The following is a 17,066-nucleotide window of genomic DNA, read 5'->3' on the forward strand; positions in this document are numbered from 1 at the left end:
CACTAGGCACATCGGTGTCACGTAGAAAAAGTACTAAAATTGGAAAAAAAAACATCTAAATAACTGATTAAAATTTAAATTTCATGACTTAAATGATCACTAATAAAAAAACATGACATACCAAATTGCATTTTAACTTCTAATAATTCAATAATTTTGTGAATATGAGATAATATTCTCTATATGTACGTGAACAACAATTGTAATGATGTGATATATATATGTAAGTATTTTTGAAAGAGGGTGAACAAGTGAATCTATTGGGATATCAATTGTCTGTAGACCGAATCACCTAGGATTAGTGAAATATAACACAAAAGATTACCAAATCTCAGATTTCACATGTCCAAATATATAGTGATGGAGATTTCAATATTTTTGTACTTTTTAATTAGTCCAAAGACATTACATCTGTACATAATTAGCTAGATTATTGAGCCCCAATTTAATTTAATTTTTTTTATTCTTTAGAGATTGTGACATTAGACAGATGTTTTAGAATAATTAAAATTAAAGATGGTCGTTAATTACAGTTTACAATTACATGATTCTTGCAACGTCAGTGTAGCATCTTGATTAATATTTATTTATTTTTCTGGTTTTGTCCTACAAATTTTGAGTTGGGCTGTCTGTCTTGTGAAACAGTTGGCCAACATCAACAAACTAATATAATTTTGATTTAATTAGGAAATTATGCAAAAGTATTCGTTTATATCACATCTACAACTGCATTCTGTCCTAATATTGTCTGGATAATTTCATTTTAACCTATGGTTCAGGAAAAGTAAATTTAAATCGAATTAACTAATTGTAATGTTACTTTGAAGTAAAAACTCCGATCGTGGCGGAAATACGACGGTTCATGGCTCCATAGACCATAATATGCAAATGTAGCTCACTGCTTGCTAGTGAGATTTGAACCAACAGATTTTGTACAATTGTACCCTTTTGTTTTTACACTTGTGTCTGAAAATTTTTGTAAATACTAAAGCCGAAAATGGTAATTGAAACCAGCTGGCATGGGCCGGAAACACTATTCCCGATATATCACAATTAATAGTCATAAATAGATTTTCTTGATTAAGCAACTTTAATCCCACTAATTTTCTAACCCCATCTCTCACTCCAATTCAATTAATTACTTATTAATTAATCCAGCTATCCCAATTCACCTCACACGAACCCCACATTCAAGTTCAACTCCCAAGTCCCAACCCCAGCTTCCGAATTTAATAATATATAGTTCTTATATATTATAATCTGGTACAATCTCCCATGCATATCCCTCAGTTTTCGAACCTGACCAAGTTCACTCTCCCATTTTCCAAACTCTGTCAACTAAACTTACTATAAAAAAGATTCGATCCCACCTGTATTGTATCTTCAAGGATCCAGCTCTATCCATTTGAGAGCTTTTTTTCCCAGAGATTTCTTTCTTGGGTTCCAGATTTATTTTCACATTAATTCAATCCGAAAAGCTCTAGCTAGCAAAAGGTTGTTAAAATGGCTGAGTTGAAACAGCAGTACAAGATTAATAGAGGAGTTTACCCTGCTGCATCAAAGAAAAAAGCTGGGGGCTTCACCAGGAAATGCTCTTCTTTGGTTAGAGAACAGCGAGCTCGGATTTACATTCTCCGTCGATGCGCCACCATGCTGCTTTGTTGGTACATCCAAGGAGATGATTAAATCAAAACCCTCCTTTATTTTTCACCAAAATTAGTTATACACGCCTATATATAACCTATCTATCTATCTAAAAAATCTATATATAACAAACACTATTTTCATATCCAATTAATTTCCCCGTTTCTGATAATAGCCATTCAAAAGTCAAGCTTTTTCTTCAAAATGCAGAAGGGTTGGAGGAGCAAGTTTAATCTCCCTTCTATCACGATGGGACATTGTATTAATCCTACCTTTTGTTTGACTTCGTGTATAGATTAGTCCGGTTAGAGGGGTCCAGATTCTTTTTTCCCACGATGGCTTCTTTTGTGCATGATAGTCTCAAATAAGTATATATGGCTTATCTTTCCTTGAAATGCATCTTTTTTTAACCTACTTGATTAGGTTTTTTTTTTTTTGGCCGAGGAAAGATTTGCAATATATATGTAGAGTAATATGCTGGTTGAAGCTTTTTAAAAGGAATTTGTCTTCTTAACATCGAAGCTAACGATACAGAAATATCTACTGGGGATTTCGAATGAAAATCGAACGGAAAACTTAAAGTGGTGAATGAGCAGCGCGCATGGCAGGCAGATATGGAGTCATGATATGGTCAGGGAATGTTACGTTGATGTGGACCGTGTTTAGTTTTCCCTTTTTTGTTTGAATAATGGTCTTGGCTAGGAAGCAAAAAAAGTTCAGATGCATAATAATATTGTTATTGTTAAGAAATAAATTGGAGGGGTTTAGTTTTGTTCCTTGTTGCATGTGTTGTTGTACTACAGACAATAATTCAATGTTTTATGTATGTGTGTTTAATGTTGTTATTGCATTCTAATCTTGCTTCATGAATTCTTCAAGATATGTACTAAATGTTACTTCATGAAATATTTTTGACTACCGTCAAATTATCCTGGGTTGAACTCAGACCAAGCATTATTCTCAATTTTGGACAAAAATAAAATGAATTAATGCTCAATTTGTATATGGACCAATGAATCACTAATATATATATATATATATATATATATTATTTTATAATCATTATTTTAGTTTTTGTTGAGTTGATATATTCTTCTCCTCATCCGCCATAGTTGCGAGTCTGTGTGTCTGAGGAAGGAATATAAACAATTAGAAACATAACGTAAACCAGATGGTTAGAATCTTATATTTGTCCCCTGTTCAGCTAACAAGATTTGTCAGCAAAAATATTATTGCATCCTCAAGAATAACATTCAAAATTATCATCACCTAACAACAATAACTAACACCTAATCCAACTACTTAATTTCAATTCGACAAACGAGGTATCAGGTTTTTATTCGGACGAGTCATTATCGGCAGAAGATATATAGTTCTAGTATTCAATGTTCTTAATTTTTCAAGGGTCTGTCATAGATAAGAATGAACAACTATGGAGAAAGTTGAGTGCAGAAAGATGAAGGAAAATAATAAAGTCCACGTCATCTGAAGCTCCATTAACTCTTTAAAAATGCTCCAATATAATGTTACAACAAAAGTATTTTTCAAGTCAAGGAAAATTGTGAAATGATGCTTGTCTTGAAAAGTTAGAGCAAATATTTGCCTGCAGATGACTTGAATTCTACAATTGTCAACTTTTCATTCCTAAATTCTTACAACAATTGGATTTATCAGCTGTATTATGAACATAGCAGGCGTCATATCCAGTTATTTGTCAATCCAGTCTTTAAACACCAGCAGTACATAAAGTGGAACATTAATGACTGCAACTATGACAAGTACTCGAAAGGTTCGCAACAGTCTCCAGATTATCATTCGCCACTTTGATCTGATTGATCTAGTTGGTAATTTTACATCCGATTCCACATTTATACTAACATCAATTTCCGGGCTGGTCTGTTTCCTTGCTACCGACCTCATAACAGCATTGCCCCTGCATATGGTAGGAGAAATACATTTTGATTAAAACAAGTAATCATATATGGAAAATATTTCAGATGCGTATTGGCATACCTCTCCATCGAGTTTCTCTCGTCTAAGGGTTTTGTGGTAGCCTTTGAGGTTTTCTTGATTAGGTGCATTGATCCTTCTGCATCCCAAATCTCTTCATATTCACAATTATCATCTTCGTTTTTCTCTTTCACGGAATTTAAAAAACTGCTGAGGTTAAATAGGTTTCGGAGACAACCTATTAAAGCACCGAGCTTGCGTAAAATGAGAGCTTCATTTGCCGGCCCAAGAAGGGCAATCACAAGGGTAATGGCAAAGAGTGATAAATACCTGATACAATTACCATACATATAGAATTTCAAAGTGGCATCTAAGGTAAAAATAATAGAGTATTACAGCAGAAAAATCAGATGTAGCTAACCAAAATTACCAAATGTAAATGTGTGTTTGCATAGGAAGGAAGCATAGGTGAGTTAATACAGCATCATCTGGAGTGGTTCCATTTGATATGGAATTTCTGGCTGATAATAACATAAAGGAAGGATATAAGTTTCCCTGCTGCCAGCTCACAGTTCCTAAAGTATGCTGGAAATTTGCAAAAAACATAAAAACAATCGTAAATTTCATCACGGATTATGCATGGTAGGGAAAGAAAGGACGAGGAGATCATACCTCACTTACTGGCCCATTCTTAGATATGTGGGTAACTGTACATTGATCATGATCATGACCGGAGAGGACCAGTGCCTATAGAAGCGCAAACTTGTTCTCAAACATTCAATAACATGACACAGTATTGCATCATTTTTTCCATAACTTGAATTGAGGAAGAAAAAAAAAATACATACGGGTCTAATCAAGTTCATAAGGTCGTCCGTTGAGTTTTTAGTGATATAATTCTGGTACCTGTACCAGATAATGAACCAACAAGATTGAATCAAATAATGAAGCCCCAAATAGTTAAACGTGGTACAAACGGCTAGTACAAAGGAAAAAATGACTCACATGATTTCTTGAGTATGGCGTGCCCGGTACATTCTCTGTAATAAACAACGAAAGGATGAGAGATCAAACTGCAGAATAATGCTGTGGCAACAGACTCTAGTAAAAGATGTAGCATATTTCTGAAACATGTCATCTTTTAAAGGCAATGGAAGGAATAAACGTAAATACCTGATTGATAATTGCCGAGGAGCGATGAGGGCCACATTGAGACCGATCCGGTCGATATAAAGGGATATGGGTCAACAAAACGCTTGGAGTAGAGTTAATATCTATACAAATGCAACAATTTTATAGGTACATACATTCTTCCCTCAATAAACTCAACAATATTTCCAACCTGCAGTCGGAGAGTACCTTTAGAGACGTTTCTGATGAAATTCCAGGTGGCTGATGTGAGGTCACTTTGTGGATGACCTGTAACAGACACATGGCTTTTATTCTCTAGCTTGAGGTAGATGGTAAAAAATTTTGAATTCACGTTGAATTTTGAACCACTTTTATCATCCTTGCAGCAGAATATTTCAACAAGTCCAATCCCAACAGTGATCATGGTTTGTATTTTCAAGATTGATGGACATCTTCCATTACTTTCAACAATGATGAATATTATCCTTCAGTTGTATGGGTGAAAACTCAAACTTCACTTACCGAAGTCAGATCAACAAAAGTTATGCCGCTTTCCTAAAGATGTCTTTTTTTGTTTCAATATGAAATATGCTGCTATGGAAACCAAATCCGTAACAAATGTAGATACAAATGGAAATATATCACAGAATGAAGTATAGTCCTAACCATCCAAAGTTTGTGCATCTACGGCAATGAAGTCCACTTTTCCCAGTGTGACTTTGAAGTTCCTTACCCCAAATTCTCTCTCATAGCGTTTGATAATCTGCAACAATTTAAAACTGACCATAAGAAACAGAGAAGCATCCTTCAGAGGACGAAATGCTAAAAATATTGAAATTCGGTATGGGTTCAACTAAATCCATCAGATGGTCATTTGACAGTTCGTAACAGAACGTTAAGGATATTCTCCACATTGGCTCTGACATAAGAAAATTGCAATAACAGAAGAACATATAGAATAATGTGCTGTAGTCATGCGAAAAGCCAAAGTAAAATATCAGATTGGTCGCTCCTAATTGCCAATATAAAGGAGAAGATTTAACTAGTGAGGATATAGTACACTTGTCACTGAGACAGACCATGTACACATACGTTGTTTAATCATAATTTCTAACTACATAAATACATTTCAGTAAAAATAAACACTAATGGAGTAGGAATTCACGTACATCTGGCTTTCGAGAATTGACAGCTGCATAGCCAATATCATGGTTTCCAGAGAGGTGGTAGACTTTGATATTCGAAGTTCGTTTTGCCATATTCAGGTTAAATATATGCTTAAAACGGCTCAAAGAATCCTGCCAACTATCTCAATACACCCAAAGAGAAGAAATCGAGGTTAATGCTTAACCCAAAATAAAGTTTTGTAAACATCCATAACAAAAATGTAAAAGAAATTGGACAAATAAATATCATCTCATCAGTTATGCATCATAAATCATCCAAGGAAAAAAAACTTCAGAAAAATAATTATTTTTCATGCAGAACTAGGAATCAAAGAGTGATAACTCTATTTTCTAATCTTCAATCAAAAAGACCAAGGTTGGTTTTACTGTCCGGGTCAATTAAGAGTTGTTGAGACAATTTCATTTGAACACAAAATGAATCCAACAACCTGAAATCTGTACAAAAACACTGATAAAACAGAGCTTGACAAAAAATTATTCTCTGTCGTACATTTGCCAGGCATGAAGAGCAAATAGACGAGCAAGACAAAAATGTGGAAAGGTTTTAAATCTTAGAAACAGGTGATTTGTTTGAAAGAAAATAAAAGCAGAAGGTCCTGGTTTTAAAACATAAAACCCACATATCTTGAGTTCTTATCGATGGAAACTTATTCATAAAAAAATTAGGATTAACCTTCTCATATATACATATATATGAAATTACACTTACTCTTCATCTGACAGGAAGTCACCCCCATCAAAGTAATCACCAAGAAACAAAATGACATCTGGATTGAAGGGTAACATGGATAAGATAAATGCCCTGCGCATGTTCAAATCAGTATAGAACTGTGCGATCTCCAGAGCAAGTGATTTTGGAGCAAGATGAAGGGAGGTTCTATCCATTAGCTATCATCATAAAAAATGCATATCAACATCAATTAGTTAAATAGGTTGGACGAAGTTAATTCCCACCAAACTAAATGAAGACAACCACATTTGTGTTTATCATAACAGTTTACCTGAGGGTCAGCAATGACCACAACTTTGACAAAATTACTCGGGTCATCGACTCCATTCAGCTGAGGGTTACATAGATACGAACTATAAGACCCATGTTTGCTCCTTTTCACACAATATAAGCATATGCTACAAATACTCAAGTAATTAAGAACAAAGCAACTATGAAACATAGAGATCAGGTGCAAATTTCACATTATTAATTATTTTGAAATGAAACTCGATGAAGGCTTCGTCTGGATATACGATTAACACTAGAATACGAAAAGGTAATTAATACTGAATTAAGTCTCATATTGCTCCTCTCCAAAATAATAAGCATGAACTACAGAAGCAAATTTAAAACAGTTTTGAACAAATCTTTAACATAAGCAACATTTAGAACAACGCACAAAATTATTTCACCTGTTTCAACTTACACTGAGAAAAGTACACAACTTATCAATGGAGTAAGATCCGGAAACTTTAACCACAAATCAAGATTCAAACTTTAGAAGTGGCTTCTCACCAAAGGAAGCGACTGGTGATGAAGATGCGGCCACGAACAAGTCCACAGTGAAGGTACCAAAAATGCAAACCACTCTCCATACAACAAGCTTAGAGCCCACACCATGCTTAGAAACAGAGTCAATTTCGACATTTCCCCCCTCTCTTGTGCCACTACGAGATCAATTCATTCACTTATTTTCACCTTTCATTGATTTCTTCATCTGATAATGACCTCAGCCATACGTTTCTTCATAGTTTCCCCCAATCTGAACTATTTCCTGGACAGGACACTTGGGTTTGACTTTTCATGTGACTCTGTTCGTTTCTCTCTCCAACCAATGAACAGACCCAACAAATCCGGTCGGGGTTGGAACGTTGGAGTTTATTAATTTAAACTACTAACTTAACATTGATTAAATTTTCTAAATCAAAATTAAACAAATTATTTACGTGTTCGATTGCTTATTTCATTGGAAGTCAAAAATATAATAAATTTTTAATAGGTTGTAGGATTTGAATTAAAATATATTTATTTAAAATTGATTACTTAATAATTAGATTACAAAATTTAAAATTTTCAGATAGGAAAGAGAATTTAAACGACCTCAGTTTAGGAATATCTGAAATCCATTTATGATGCTGGTTACAAATACAAAAATAACACATTAAAAGACTTTGAAATCCACATAATTTAGAAAAATTCAAAAAAATACAACAAATTTGGCAATTTTCATGAGACGTGTCGATTCATATTTAAAATAGAATATAATATTTTTGACAAAAACTTGTGTGAGACGATCTATGGATCGTATTTTGTGAGATGAATATCTTATTTGCATCATTCATAAAAAAATATTACTTTTTATGTTAAAAATATTACTTTTTATTATGAATACCGATAGAGTTTACCCGTCTCACATATAAAGATTCGTGAGACTGTGAAACCTACTCAATTTTTTTCATGAATCGAGTTAGATTACAAAATTAACTCGTATTAACAGTTAATTAAGTTGCACCAGCTACGGCAGAGGTTAGGCGGATGTATAGGACATTGATAAATCCCATCTTACAAATCTAAGTTAAATATGAAATTTTTCTGTATAATTATTTATGTACCACTAAAATACTTGTTAAATAACAATAAAATAAGAAATCTGTATTCTACGAAACACATCCTTTTCAGCTATCAAGACCCACGATTTGATGGATCGATGTGCACAAAGAAACTAGCCCCAACGATCAGATAGCACAAAACAAGCATCAGCCCCTTGAAATAGTTTGATTGACCATCCTGCATCAAAGCTGTATAATCAGACTGGCCAATTCATAACTCGAGTGATGATGAACTAATAAGCATTAGAATCAAGAGACGAACCTGAAGCATAAAAGTCACGACCAAAACCGTGATGAATAGGACAGCAGTCTCAAAGAGTTGAAAATTCAAATCCATACTCTTTCCCATAAACCATCCAACAATTACACAAAATGGAATCTGCCAATTATTCAAACTCAACAGTCATAACCTTGCCAACCGACGAGAACAAAGAAAGATCACAAGAAGTCGCTCCATTTCGATTAAAAAGGAAGAGGAGGCTTTACCACAAACATAGATATCTGAGTAGATGATCCAATAGCAACTCCGATGGTAATATCCTGGAAAAAGAAACATTAATTGTAAAGAACCACATCGAAGCAATGGCTGGAAATTCACTGGTGTTTTCGACACTCACTAGCTTATCCTTCACTGCAAACATGATAGCACTGGCATGCTCTGCAGCGTTTCCCACTATTGGAAGTAAAATGACACTAATAAAAGCGACAGGCATGTTCATTGAATCAGATGCTCCCTAGAAATATAACAAAAAGAAGCAAAAAAAAAACATAGTAACTTTGATCATCTTTTCTTCGGTCCTTATAATTCTTGGAACTTTTGATTGCATGGTACTCGACAATACCTGTAATGCGTCGACAAGATATCCAGATAAAACAAATATACACAAAGTAAAAATAGCAAGCCATGCAAGTGCTTCCCACTGGGAAATCTCATGTTCCTCATTCTCATTAGAGTCTTCTTCTTCATTGGATTCCCTTACCTGTAACAACATTCAGGACAATATGATTAGATCTTGGACTACATTGTGCGCATGTTCAATGGGCGTAGAACATTCATAATTTTATATAAAGTAAGACAAGTATTCAAAATTTCACATGCTTTCAAGTTACAAACGTTAATGTTCTTCCAATAGGATTAAAACATATTTGCATACCTCATCCAGATGAGTATAGAGATCTTTTTGGCTCTTTAGCTGAAAATAGATATAGCAAGTGTAAGCAACCAGCATGATGCAGCTGCTAAATCTTGAAAGAGAAAGCTCTGACTTTCCCTTGTGCAATTCGGTATGAGTGAAGTGCAGCACTGCAGGGAACAATAAACCCATAACTGCCATTAACAATAATCCGGAATTCACAAGGGCGGTTTCCTGCAATAAGCTCACACGCATCAGAAATTTCTCTCAAGCTCGGGTATTAAATTCTCAACCAGAACAAAAAAACAGCTTCTTGGTCACATTGACAACAATTCAACTCAATTGGACATTCACAATGTGTTGATAAATACGAAAATCAGCCACCTTAGTGAACTTCTGGACTTTCTGGTGATGGATCCCACCACAGAAAAACGCACATCCAAGCACCAAAAGCATATTTGACAAGATGGAACCCAGTAATGATAACTGAACAACCCGAATCATCCCATTCTTCAAAGCATACATAGATATAATCATTTCGGTAGCGTTTCCAAATGTTGCATTCAGAAGGCCTCCCACTGTAGATTAAACAACAGAAGAGAGCACCACAGGGTGAGAGAACCATGTTAGATAGGAAGCATATAGTAAAAAAGATGCATTAAAAGACTATTTACAATGAATCTGCATGCATCTAGCAAAGGGTAGATGCCGATGCCACTTGCCAGTGTTACAGTTGCAGACAAAGTAACTATTCAAATCATTCTCTCAACTATAAGGACTTCTTCATGATAAAGAGAAAATACTAAGAAAACGAGATAGCGTGCAACCTTGAAGTTCTATATGAAAATTATGCTATCTTCAACTATACCAAAAAGGAATCATAAAATAAGAAGTTGTGCTTCTAAACATCATGATCCGAATAAATTAGTATAGATTAATACTTCAGAGAAAAAGAAAGTGAACCCAGAAAAGGTACCTGTTGGCCCTGTGTAAAAAGAGAGTTGCCTACAACACAATTTTATCAAGAAAAACATCAAAATTTTCAACGAGAAGGGAAAAAAGTGGAGCAGAGAAAAGTCGAATTCGACTTGAGGATAAGGTGCGTACTCAGTCGCATAACCAAGGCGCTCTGCCAACGGAGTAATACCGAGTAAACTGAAAAAGAAGATCCATCCCTACAACACATTGCATTCGAAAATCACATCAAGTTAAAAAATAGCATCGCTGGATTTTCAGAATTATTATTTTTCTATAGGGAAATTACCGCCTTTTATATTCTTACGTGCTTTTCCGACAGATAGTGCAGCATTATTGTTAGCGGCACAAAAGGAAGCAAAAAGTTAATCTTCCCTTTAATCAACACAACGTAAATACTCCTCAGAAGGCTGAATCTATTCACCTTTGGATATTGTGAAGTACTCGGGGTGTCAAAATTAAAACTTTGTATTTTATCCGTCGTCTGCGACTCTCTCAAAGGAATCTCCTCATCAGATTCGACTTCAACCTTTTCATGTACAGATCCCATCGCCAAACCGAGTGAATCTCCTGAGAGTAAAAAAAGTTATGGAAACAATCCAATACTGAACCATAAGAAAAAACTTGAATGCAAACAAAGATAAGAGAATTTTGGACAACTGTTTCTTGCGTGCTGTATCCTATCAAGTATATTTATATACAAACAGAACAAAAAGAATCCTATCTATACTACAACACGAGTGTTTAACTCAACTAAAACACTCGACTCCTAATCCTATCAGGACTCTTAGACCGGTTTCTTTTAGTTATTTATCGCAGTTAACCGCTTATTTATGTTAGTGTACCCCAATTGCTTCCATGTAAAACTCGATCATAACTCTAGAGCATCAGTTAACGACTAGGAATCCTGATAACCAGTAAGCCTCTACCTTGAATTTGTAAGTGGCACTGTTCCAGTGCAGTCATTTACCCGAGAACAAGCAACAGAAGCAAGTCGTGCTAGACAAAAACTGGAATTATATATGTCAGATACGTTTTTTGTCTTCGAGAGAAAAGGAGGAGGTAATTTCAGAAACAAAAGCCCGTGTAAGAAGACGAAATTTCGAAGAAAAAGCGATTAATGTGTCATAATTAATTTGATTTGAAAATTTATGTTGCAATAATAAGTTAAAAAAAAAACTTTAATTCCTAGAGTGAACGTGATTATATTTCTTGAGACAATAATATTCAAAGAAGAGCAATAATTTAGTACTAAAATTACAATTTTAGTACGGTAACTTGATATATTTTGGTTTTATTCACATAACTTGTCGATTGAATTATTTTTTTGGTTTTATCCTTTTTCACCTCAAGTAATTAAATCAATCAAATATTGTTTATTTAATATTGATGATCTTCTACATGACTCATATAGTAAGAATAAAATCTATATTATATACACTAAAATCTATCTATGAAAAAATAAATAAAAACAACAAGCTTTTGTCTCTGATTTTGAAATATTTGGTGTCATTTTTTATTCACTTTGTTTATGTTTATATTTATTTTAATGTGTGCAATATAATTTATTCTCACTACATTAGTTACGTAGGAAACCATCAATGTCAAATAAATAATATTCAATGTGTCTAGTAACTTCTGGTAAAACTAAAAGACTAAAACAAAAAATCCAAATTATTATATGTAAACCAAACATTAACAAGTTACATGAATAAAACTCAAAAAAAGTTAACTTATAGAACTAAAATTACAATTTTCTTGAATTTATTAATAAACAAATAATCCCACGCATATATTTGTTTTTATTTTTGCATCGAATTCGAAAAATTATCGAAATTTTAATTTTAAAAATTTTATTCGAATCATTTTTAGCACAATTAGATTTTCGGATGAGTTTGTAAATAAAGATTACCCTTTACTAAAATTAAAATTATGTTTTCATGAATATAATTTTTGTAAAATTTAATTTGAATCAAGATTTGTTGTTTCTTTTTTAACATCTGTTGAGTTAAAAAATGATTTTTAAGCTATGGTTTTTTTAGGGGGGGGGGGCAAAAAGACAACAAAAAATGAAGAAGGTTTTTTAAAATTGCCCTTTTCCCCCCCTATTGATTGAGGTTTTACAAAAATAGATTTAAAAATACATATTTATTCCTAATGAGGAGATATGATAAGAAAAGAATGGAGGAATATAGAATTCAAATTATATATGTTATAAAATTTATATTTGTGAAACAGTGGAAAACTGACAGAGCTACCACTGCAACCAATCCCCAATAATTCAAATTATATATATTATAATAGTTTATCGGGTGATTTGAAGAGTAATAACTAATAATCCCAACTACAAGTCTATAATGGACTTGGTGGTGATAAAATCGTATTTAATTAGTCTATAGATGTGCGCTTGTCTAGCGGGGGGAAGACTTGTTTTCATTAATCACTTTACAATTAAATGATACATATAGGATGTAATTTTTCAATTATTTCGAAATTTCGCGCGGTTTGCTCCGAAATTATTTTGCTACATACGCATATGCAAGTATTGATAAGCGATTAGTTGATTACACATTGATATATCCTGGTGAAAAGTATGAAAGTGTTGATGAGAGATTGTATGACGAATTCAATGAGGTAAGAAATGCATGGATCTTACCGCTTGCTCGGTTTCACACACGACGTAAAATTAGTCAATTGATGAGGAAAGTCCCGTGTAATTCAGCTTTTTTGTTTTGGTGAACTTGTCAAACCAAATCCCGAATTTATTTTTCCCTTTGGTCTCCGTCGTTGAAATTACATCCCAAGAAACTTCATATAAAATGGTTGGATGGATCGTATTCACAGTCACATGTGACACTAATGTTAACCAATCCTCCCGTACAAAGAAAGGCCGATGCAATCTTGATCATATAGTGATAGACAAAGTAACATGTATGGACAATCAATGAGAAAACAGAAACAAGAATAAAAGCTAACAATACAAAGATCACATGTCTGGTCTGTGCTTTATTATTGGAATGTCCTTGCATAAAGCAAAAAGGTGAAAGATTTAAAAGTTTCCTCCAAACTAGCTAACAGGATCTTTTAAAACAAAAAAAGCAAATCTTACCCTATGGCCAAAGCTAATCATAAGGCTATCAGACTTTAGCACTAAACTAAGCACTAAACTAAGCACCACCACAACTACACAAACAATCTAGAAAAGATGGTAGCAAAACATGGAAGATACGAACTAAACATCCAAAAGTCTATTTAGCAAGACAAGACAAGGACTTGAAGAGAGGAAATGGAAGATGTGCAACCAAGCCTCTGCCTTTTAGCTTAATATCGATCCATCATAAAGAGAGTCATGCACAAAATAATCAAACCAGTCATCTATTCATGCGATAACAGATTAAATGAACATTTGAAACGTAGATATATGCCAACATTATTGAGAAAAAGGCCCAAAAGTAGCATTTTTATCTAATAACTTTATTCATTTTGAATTGAATAGCACGAGATGAACCCCAGAAGGCCAATCACGCGAATTTGCAGATTCACGTAAAAAGAAAAATCAATCCAACAAAAGGGTACTCGGACACTTCTCCAAATAGTAAAATGCATCACGGAAACTTCGAAATGAAGCCGAAAATAGAGCTCATATCTTTTTTACTATAATGCAACATTATCAATATATCATTGAAGACAAGATTGATTCATAGCCGTGAGAGTCCCCAACATACACCACTCCGTAACCCACTATGCAGAACGCGGCCTAACAAGTTACAGAATTCATTTCAAGCAACCCCATTAAAGTTAACAAGTAACAAGAACAAAATTAGATATAACTAATCAAGAAGATGAAAAATGTGGCGGTGGAGGAGGTAATGATTGATGAGACTGATGCACCTGATTGATTCCACTTCCGTTGCTTCCCGGAGAGGCATGCTGCATAATGAAAGGATGCCTCAAAAGCTGGCCAGCAGTCCATCTCCTAGCGGGATCCATCTGAAGACAACAAGCAATAAAGTCCCTAAACTCTTTACTAGCTGTGGCCGGTGCCTCTGGTGGCTGTGACATACAAATAGCAATCATAAGGCTAGCCCAATCACCTTGCCTCCCAACAGCAAATGGGAATCTACCCAAGTAAAATTCAAGAAGGCTGACACCCAAGCTCCATATATCCCCTGCATAACCATCGTACTTGCCATGATTAAGATCAGTATTGATTCTTTCCGGGCTCATGTAAGCTATAGTCCCAACAGCTGAATTGCAGGGATCCATTGTTTGAGCTAAAACTCGAGACACGCCAAAGTCAGCGATCTTGACATCTCCGCGGGAATTCATCAGTAAATTGGAGGGCTTGATGTCTCGATGAACGATTTTACGCTTGTGGAGATAATACAAACCGGAGAGAATCTGGCGAGCGAGATCGGATAAAGTGGGTTCATGGGGGATCTGCGCACCTTCAAGAGATCCCTTGTCAAGGTACTCGAGGAGAACTTGAATTTCGGCATTTTGATCATACATGCCATGACATTTGACAACGTTGGTATTGTTGACGTCGCGGAGGATCTCGATTTCACGGAGGATCTGGCGCCGTACCGATTCTTCGTGGTTGCCGTATATCACTTTTAGAGCGTACAATTTGCCGGTGGGTCGATGAAGTACTTTGTACACAGTTCCTCCCGCACCGCTGCCGATACGGCTGATGCGGTCCAGATCAGCATAGTTGAAGCCACCACTGGAGCCGGAGGAAGGGGCGGAGCTGGGTGGCAGAGGGAGAGGCACAGCTAGAGAAAAGTCTCTCTGGGGCAAAGGGAGGGTAAGGTCACGGAGACGACGGTTGGAACGATTGGCTGCGGTGGCGGTCGGCGGAGATTGAAGGGGTCTCATCATACTTTGTTAATAGCCCAAAAACAGCTCTCGAATCCGATAAAAAAAAAAAAAAAAAAAAAAAGAGGGTTTGTTGTGTTTACCGCGATACAGCACCTGGTTTTTGAATTATCGCCACTCAAAATATTAAAAGGCGAATCATCCGAAGACTTTGAATACAATAAAGAATTGCTTGCAGAGGAAAATCAACAAAATCCATGGAAAACGAAGGCGGAAGAGGGGAGGAAGAAGGGTTGATTCTTATCTGTCACCACGTTATTTTCTTATATAAAAACATGTTTAATATTTTTCCAGAAAACTATATTTTGTTTTTTTAGCGGGACTGTTTGTTATTCTTGGATCTTATTATTTTTTATTTTTAAATTAAAATGTTGGAAAATTTGTCATAATTGAGCCACAATTACTTTCTAATTTAAAATCGATATTTTGATATCGAATAAACTATAAATCATCGATAAAATAAATAAATTTTGATTGTGAGAGTTAAATAATGTCAAACATAATATTATTAAGTTTACTTTTGATATATTGCACACTTATCGTGCACACTTATGTGAAAATGGATGATATGACACTCACTTATTGAATGTAATGAAATATATCAAAATCAGTCATTTAATATATGAATAACACATAATCGATGTTTATTTAAAATATGCACAACCGATATACATCATATCAAAACTATATTTAATAATATTATTAAATCGATCCATGTATCAATGACTAGTTGAAATAACATGTTTTAAAATTTTAAATCATATTGTATCTATTAAAATATCACATAATAATCTATTACTTGTAGAACTGAATCAGATTTATTTTTTTCTAAGCATAGAACTTATTAAATTTTGAATTTAAGTACAATAATATTACTGAGAAATGCAGAAATTAATTAAAAAACATATACTTGAAAAAATAAGAGATCAGACTTCTCATCGTTCTCTTGAAATAAGGTTCAAATCCACTTTTTTCGTACTCAAAAAAATAAAAAAAATATAAAAAATAAGTTTGAAGACACATGGTGGGCTATAGCTACTGCCAATTCCAGGATCGTCTTGAAACACGTCAGCTTTAATTCTTTAGGTATTTTTTATTATTATATATATATAACCAATAATTAAGCTCTGTGCTGGCTTGTGACTCGATCTAATAGAATTTATTCACAAAATGCAAACGCCTTTTATACGATTTCTCCGAACTATTTCCTGAATTTTGTCGAATTTATTTTTTTATAATGATCGCTCGAAATTCCAAGAAACGGGTCGATGAGTTTTTTTATTACTATATTGTTATTTATTTATTATATGTTAAATATATTATGTTATATATTAATTAAATACTATCTATGTCTATATAAAATATGATAATACTCACTAAAAATATAAAGTTCGATTCTGGTAGAAGAGATTAACATAAATTCAGATATCTGACCTACTTTGCACCTGAAATCATAAAAAAGACCGTTAAAAAAGTGAAGAGAGGATGTTCCGACGTAATCTCTCTGATACTCAAGTAAGACAGTGAAGATAAATAAGATAGCAGCTAAAGTGACAACAAAGAATTA

At 34.2% G+C, this 17,066-nt stretch overlaps 3 protein-coding genes across 5 annotated transcripts; all 3 read right to left on the reverse strand.

Annotated features, from left to right (window-relative positions):
- Positions 1-3,125: 3,125 nt before the first annotated feature.
- Positions 3,126-7,761, reverse strand: LOC142542508 (uncharacterized protein C630.12). The gene is made up of 13 exons (XM_075649172.1): positions 7,420-7,761; positions 6,914-6,973; positions 6,622-6,800; positions 5,895-6,030; positions 5,392-5,488; positions 4,954-5,013; positions 4,768-4,868; positions 4,600-4,634; positions 4,443-4,500; positions 4,267-4,341; positions 4,025-4,179; positions 3,658-3,924; positions 3,126-3,577 (listed from the first exon to the last, which is right to left on the reverse strand). The coding sequence occupies exons 1-13, from the start codon at positions 7,549-7,551 to the stop codon at positions 3,352-3,354; spliced, it is 1,581 nt and encodes a 526-aa protein (XP_075505287.1). The 5' UTR covers positions 7,552-7,761; the 3' UTR covers positions 3,126-3,351.
- A 643-nt stretch (positions 7,762-8,404) lies between these two features.
- Positions 8,405-11,717, reverse strand: LOC142541436 (vacuolar cation/proton exchanger 2-like). Of its 3 annotated transcripts, XR_012819341.1 has the most exons (12): positions 11,551-11,717; positions 10,929-11,191; positions 10,754-10,821; positions 10,623-10,651; positions 10,031-10,224; positions 9,668-9,880; positions 9,356-9,493; positions 9,131-9,247; positions 9,000-9,053; positions 8,776-8,892; positions 8,517-8,691; positions 8,405-8,465 (listed from the first exon to the last, which is right to left on the reverse strand). XR_012819341.1 is itself a non-coding variant. In XM_075647970.1 (11 exons), the coding sequence occupies exons 1-11, from the start codon at positions 11,585-11,587 to the stop codon at positions 8,587-8,589; spliced, it is 1,335 nt and encodes a 444-aa protein (XP_075504085.1). In that variant the 5' UTR covers positions 11,588-11,717; the 3' UTR covers positions 8,440-8,586. The 3 variants fall into 3 exon arrangements, 2 of the variants coding, with proteins under 2 accessions (XP_075504085.1, XP_075504086.1); XM_075647970.1 differs by having other exon boundaries at positions 8,440-8,691; XM_075647971.1 differs by having other exon boundaries at positions 8,441-8,691; positions 11,655-11,671.
- A 2,514-nt stretch (positions 11,718-14,231) lies between these two features.
- Positions 14,232-15,764, reverse strand: LOC142542509 (mitogen-activated protein kinase kinase 4-like). Its single transcript, XM_075649173.1, has one exon. The coding sequence runs from the start codon at positions 15,500-15,502 to the stop codon at positions 14,456-14,458; it is 1,047 nt and encodes a 348-aa protein (XP_075505288.1). The 5' UTR covers positions 15,503-15,764; the 3' UTR covers positions 14,232-14,455.
- Between the last annotated feature and the right edge of the window lie 1,302 nt (positions 15,765-17,066).

The sequence above is a fragment of the Primulina tabacum genome, chromosome 4 (assembly GCF_025594145.1).
Source record: "Primulina tabacum isolate GXHZ01 chromosome 4, ASM2559414v2, whole genome shotgun sequence".
Lineage (NCBI taxonomy): Eukaryota > Viridiplantae > Streptophyta > Magnoliopsida > Lamiales > Gesneriaceae > Primulina > Primulina tabacum.

What these genes read in the sequence shown, in the direction of transcription:
- LOC142542508 (XM_075649172.1), bottom strand. Translation starts at nt 7,551, where the DNA reads ATGTCGAAATTGACTCTGTTTCTAAGCATGGTGTGGGCTCTAAGCTTG. An exon ending in CATCAGAAACGTCTCTAAAG is followed by an intron (nt 4,869 to 4,953) that starts GTACTCTCCGAC and finishes GCATTTGTATAG; the next exon opens with ATATTAACTCTACTCCAAGC. An exon ending in AGAATGGGCCAGTAAGTGAG is followed by an intron (nt 4,180 to 4,266) that starts GTATGATCTCCT and finishes GCAAATTTCCAG; the next exon opens with CATACTTTAGGAACTGTGAG.
- LOC142541436 (XM_075647970.1), bottom strand. Translation starts at nt 11,587, where the DNA reads ATGACTGCACTGGAACAGTGCCACTTACAAATTCAAG. An exon ending in TCTATACTCATCTGGATGAG is followed by an intron (nt 9,494 to 9,667) that starts GTATGCAAATAT and finishes ATGTTGTTACAG; the next exon opens with GTAAGGGAATCCAATGAAGA. An exon ending in ATCTTGTCGACGCATTACAG is followed by an intron (nt 9,248 to 9,355) that starts GTATTGTCGAGT and finishes TTATATTTCTAG; the next exon opens with GGAGCATCTGATTCAATGAA.
- LOC142542509 (XM_075649173.1), bottom strand. Translation starts at nt 15,502, where the DNA reads ATGATGAGACCCCTTCAATCTCCGCCGACCGCCACCGCAGCCAATCGT.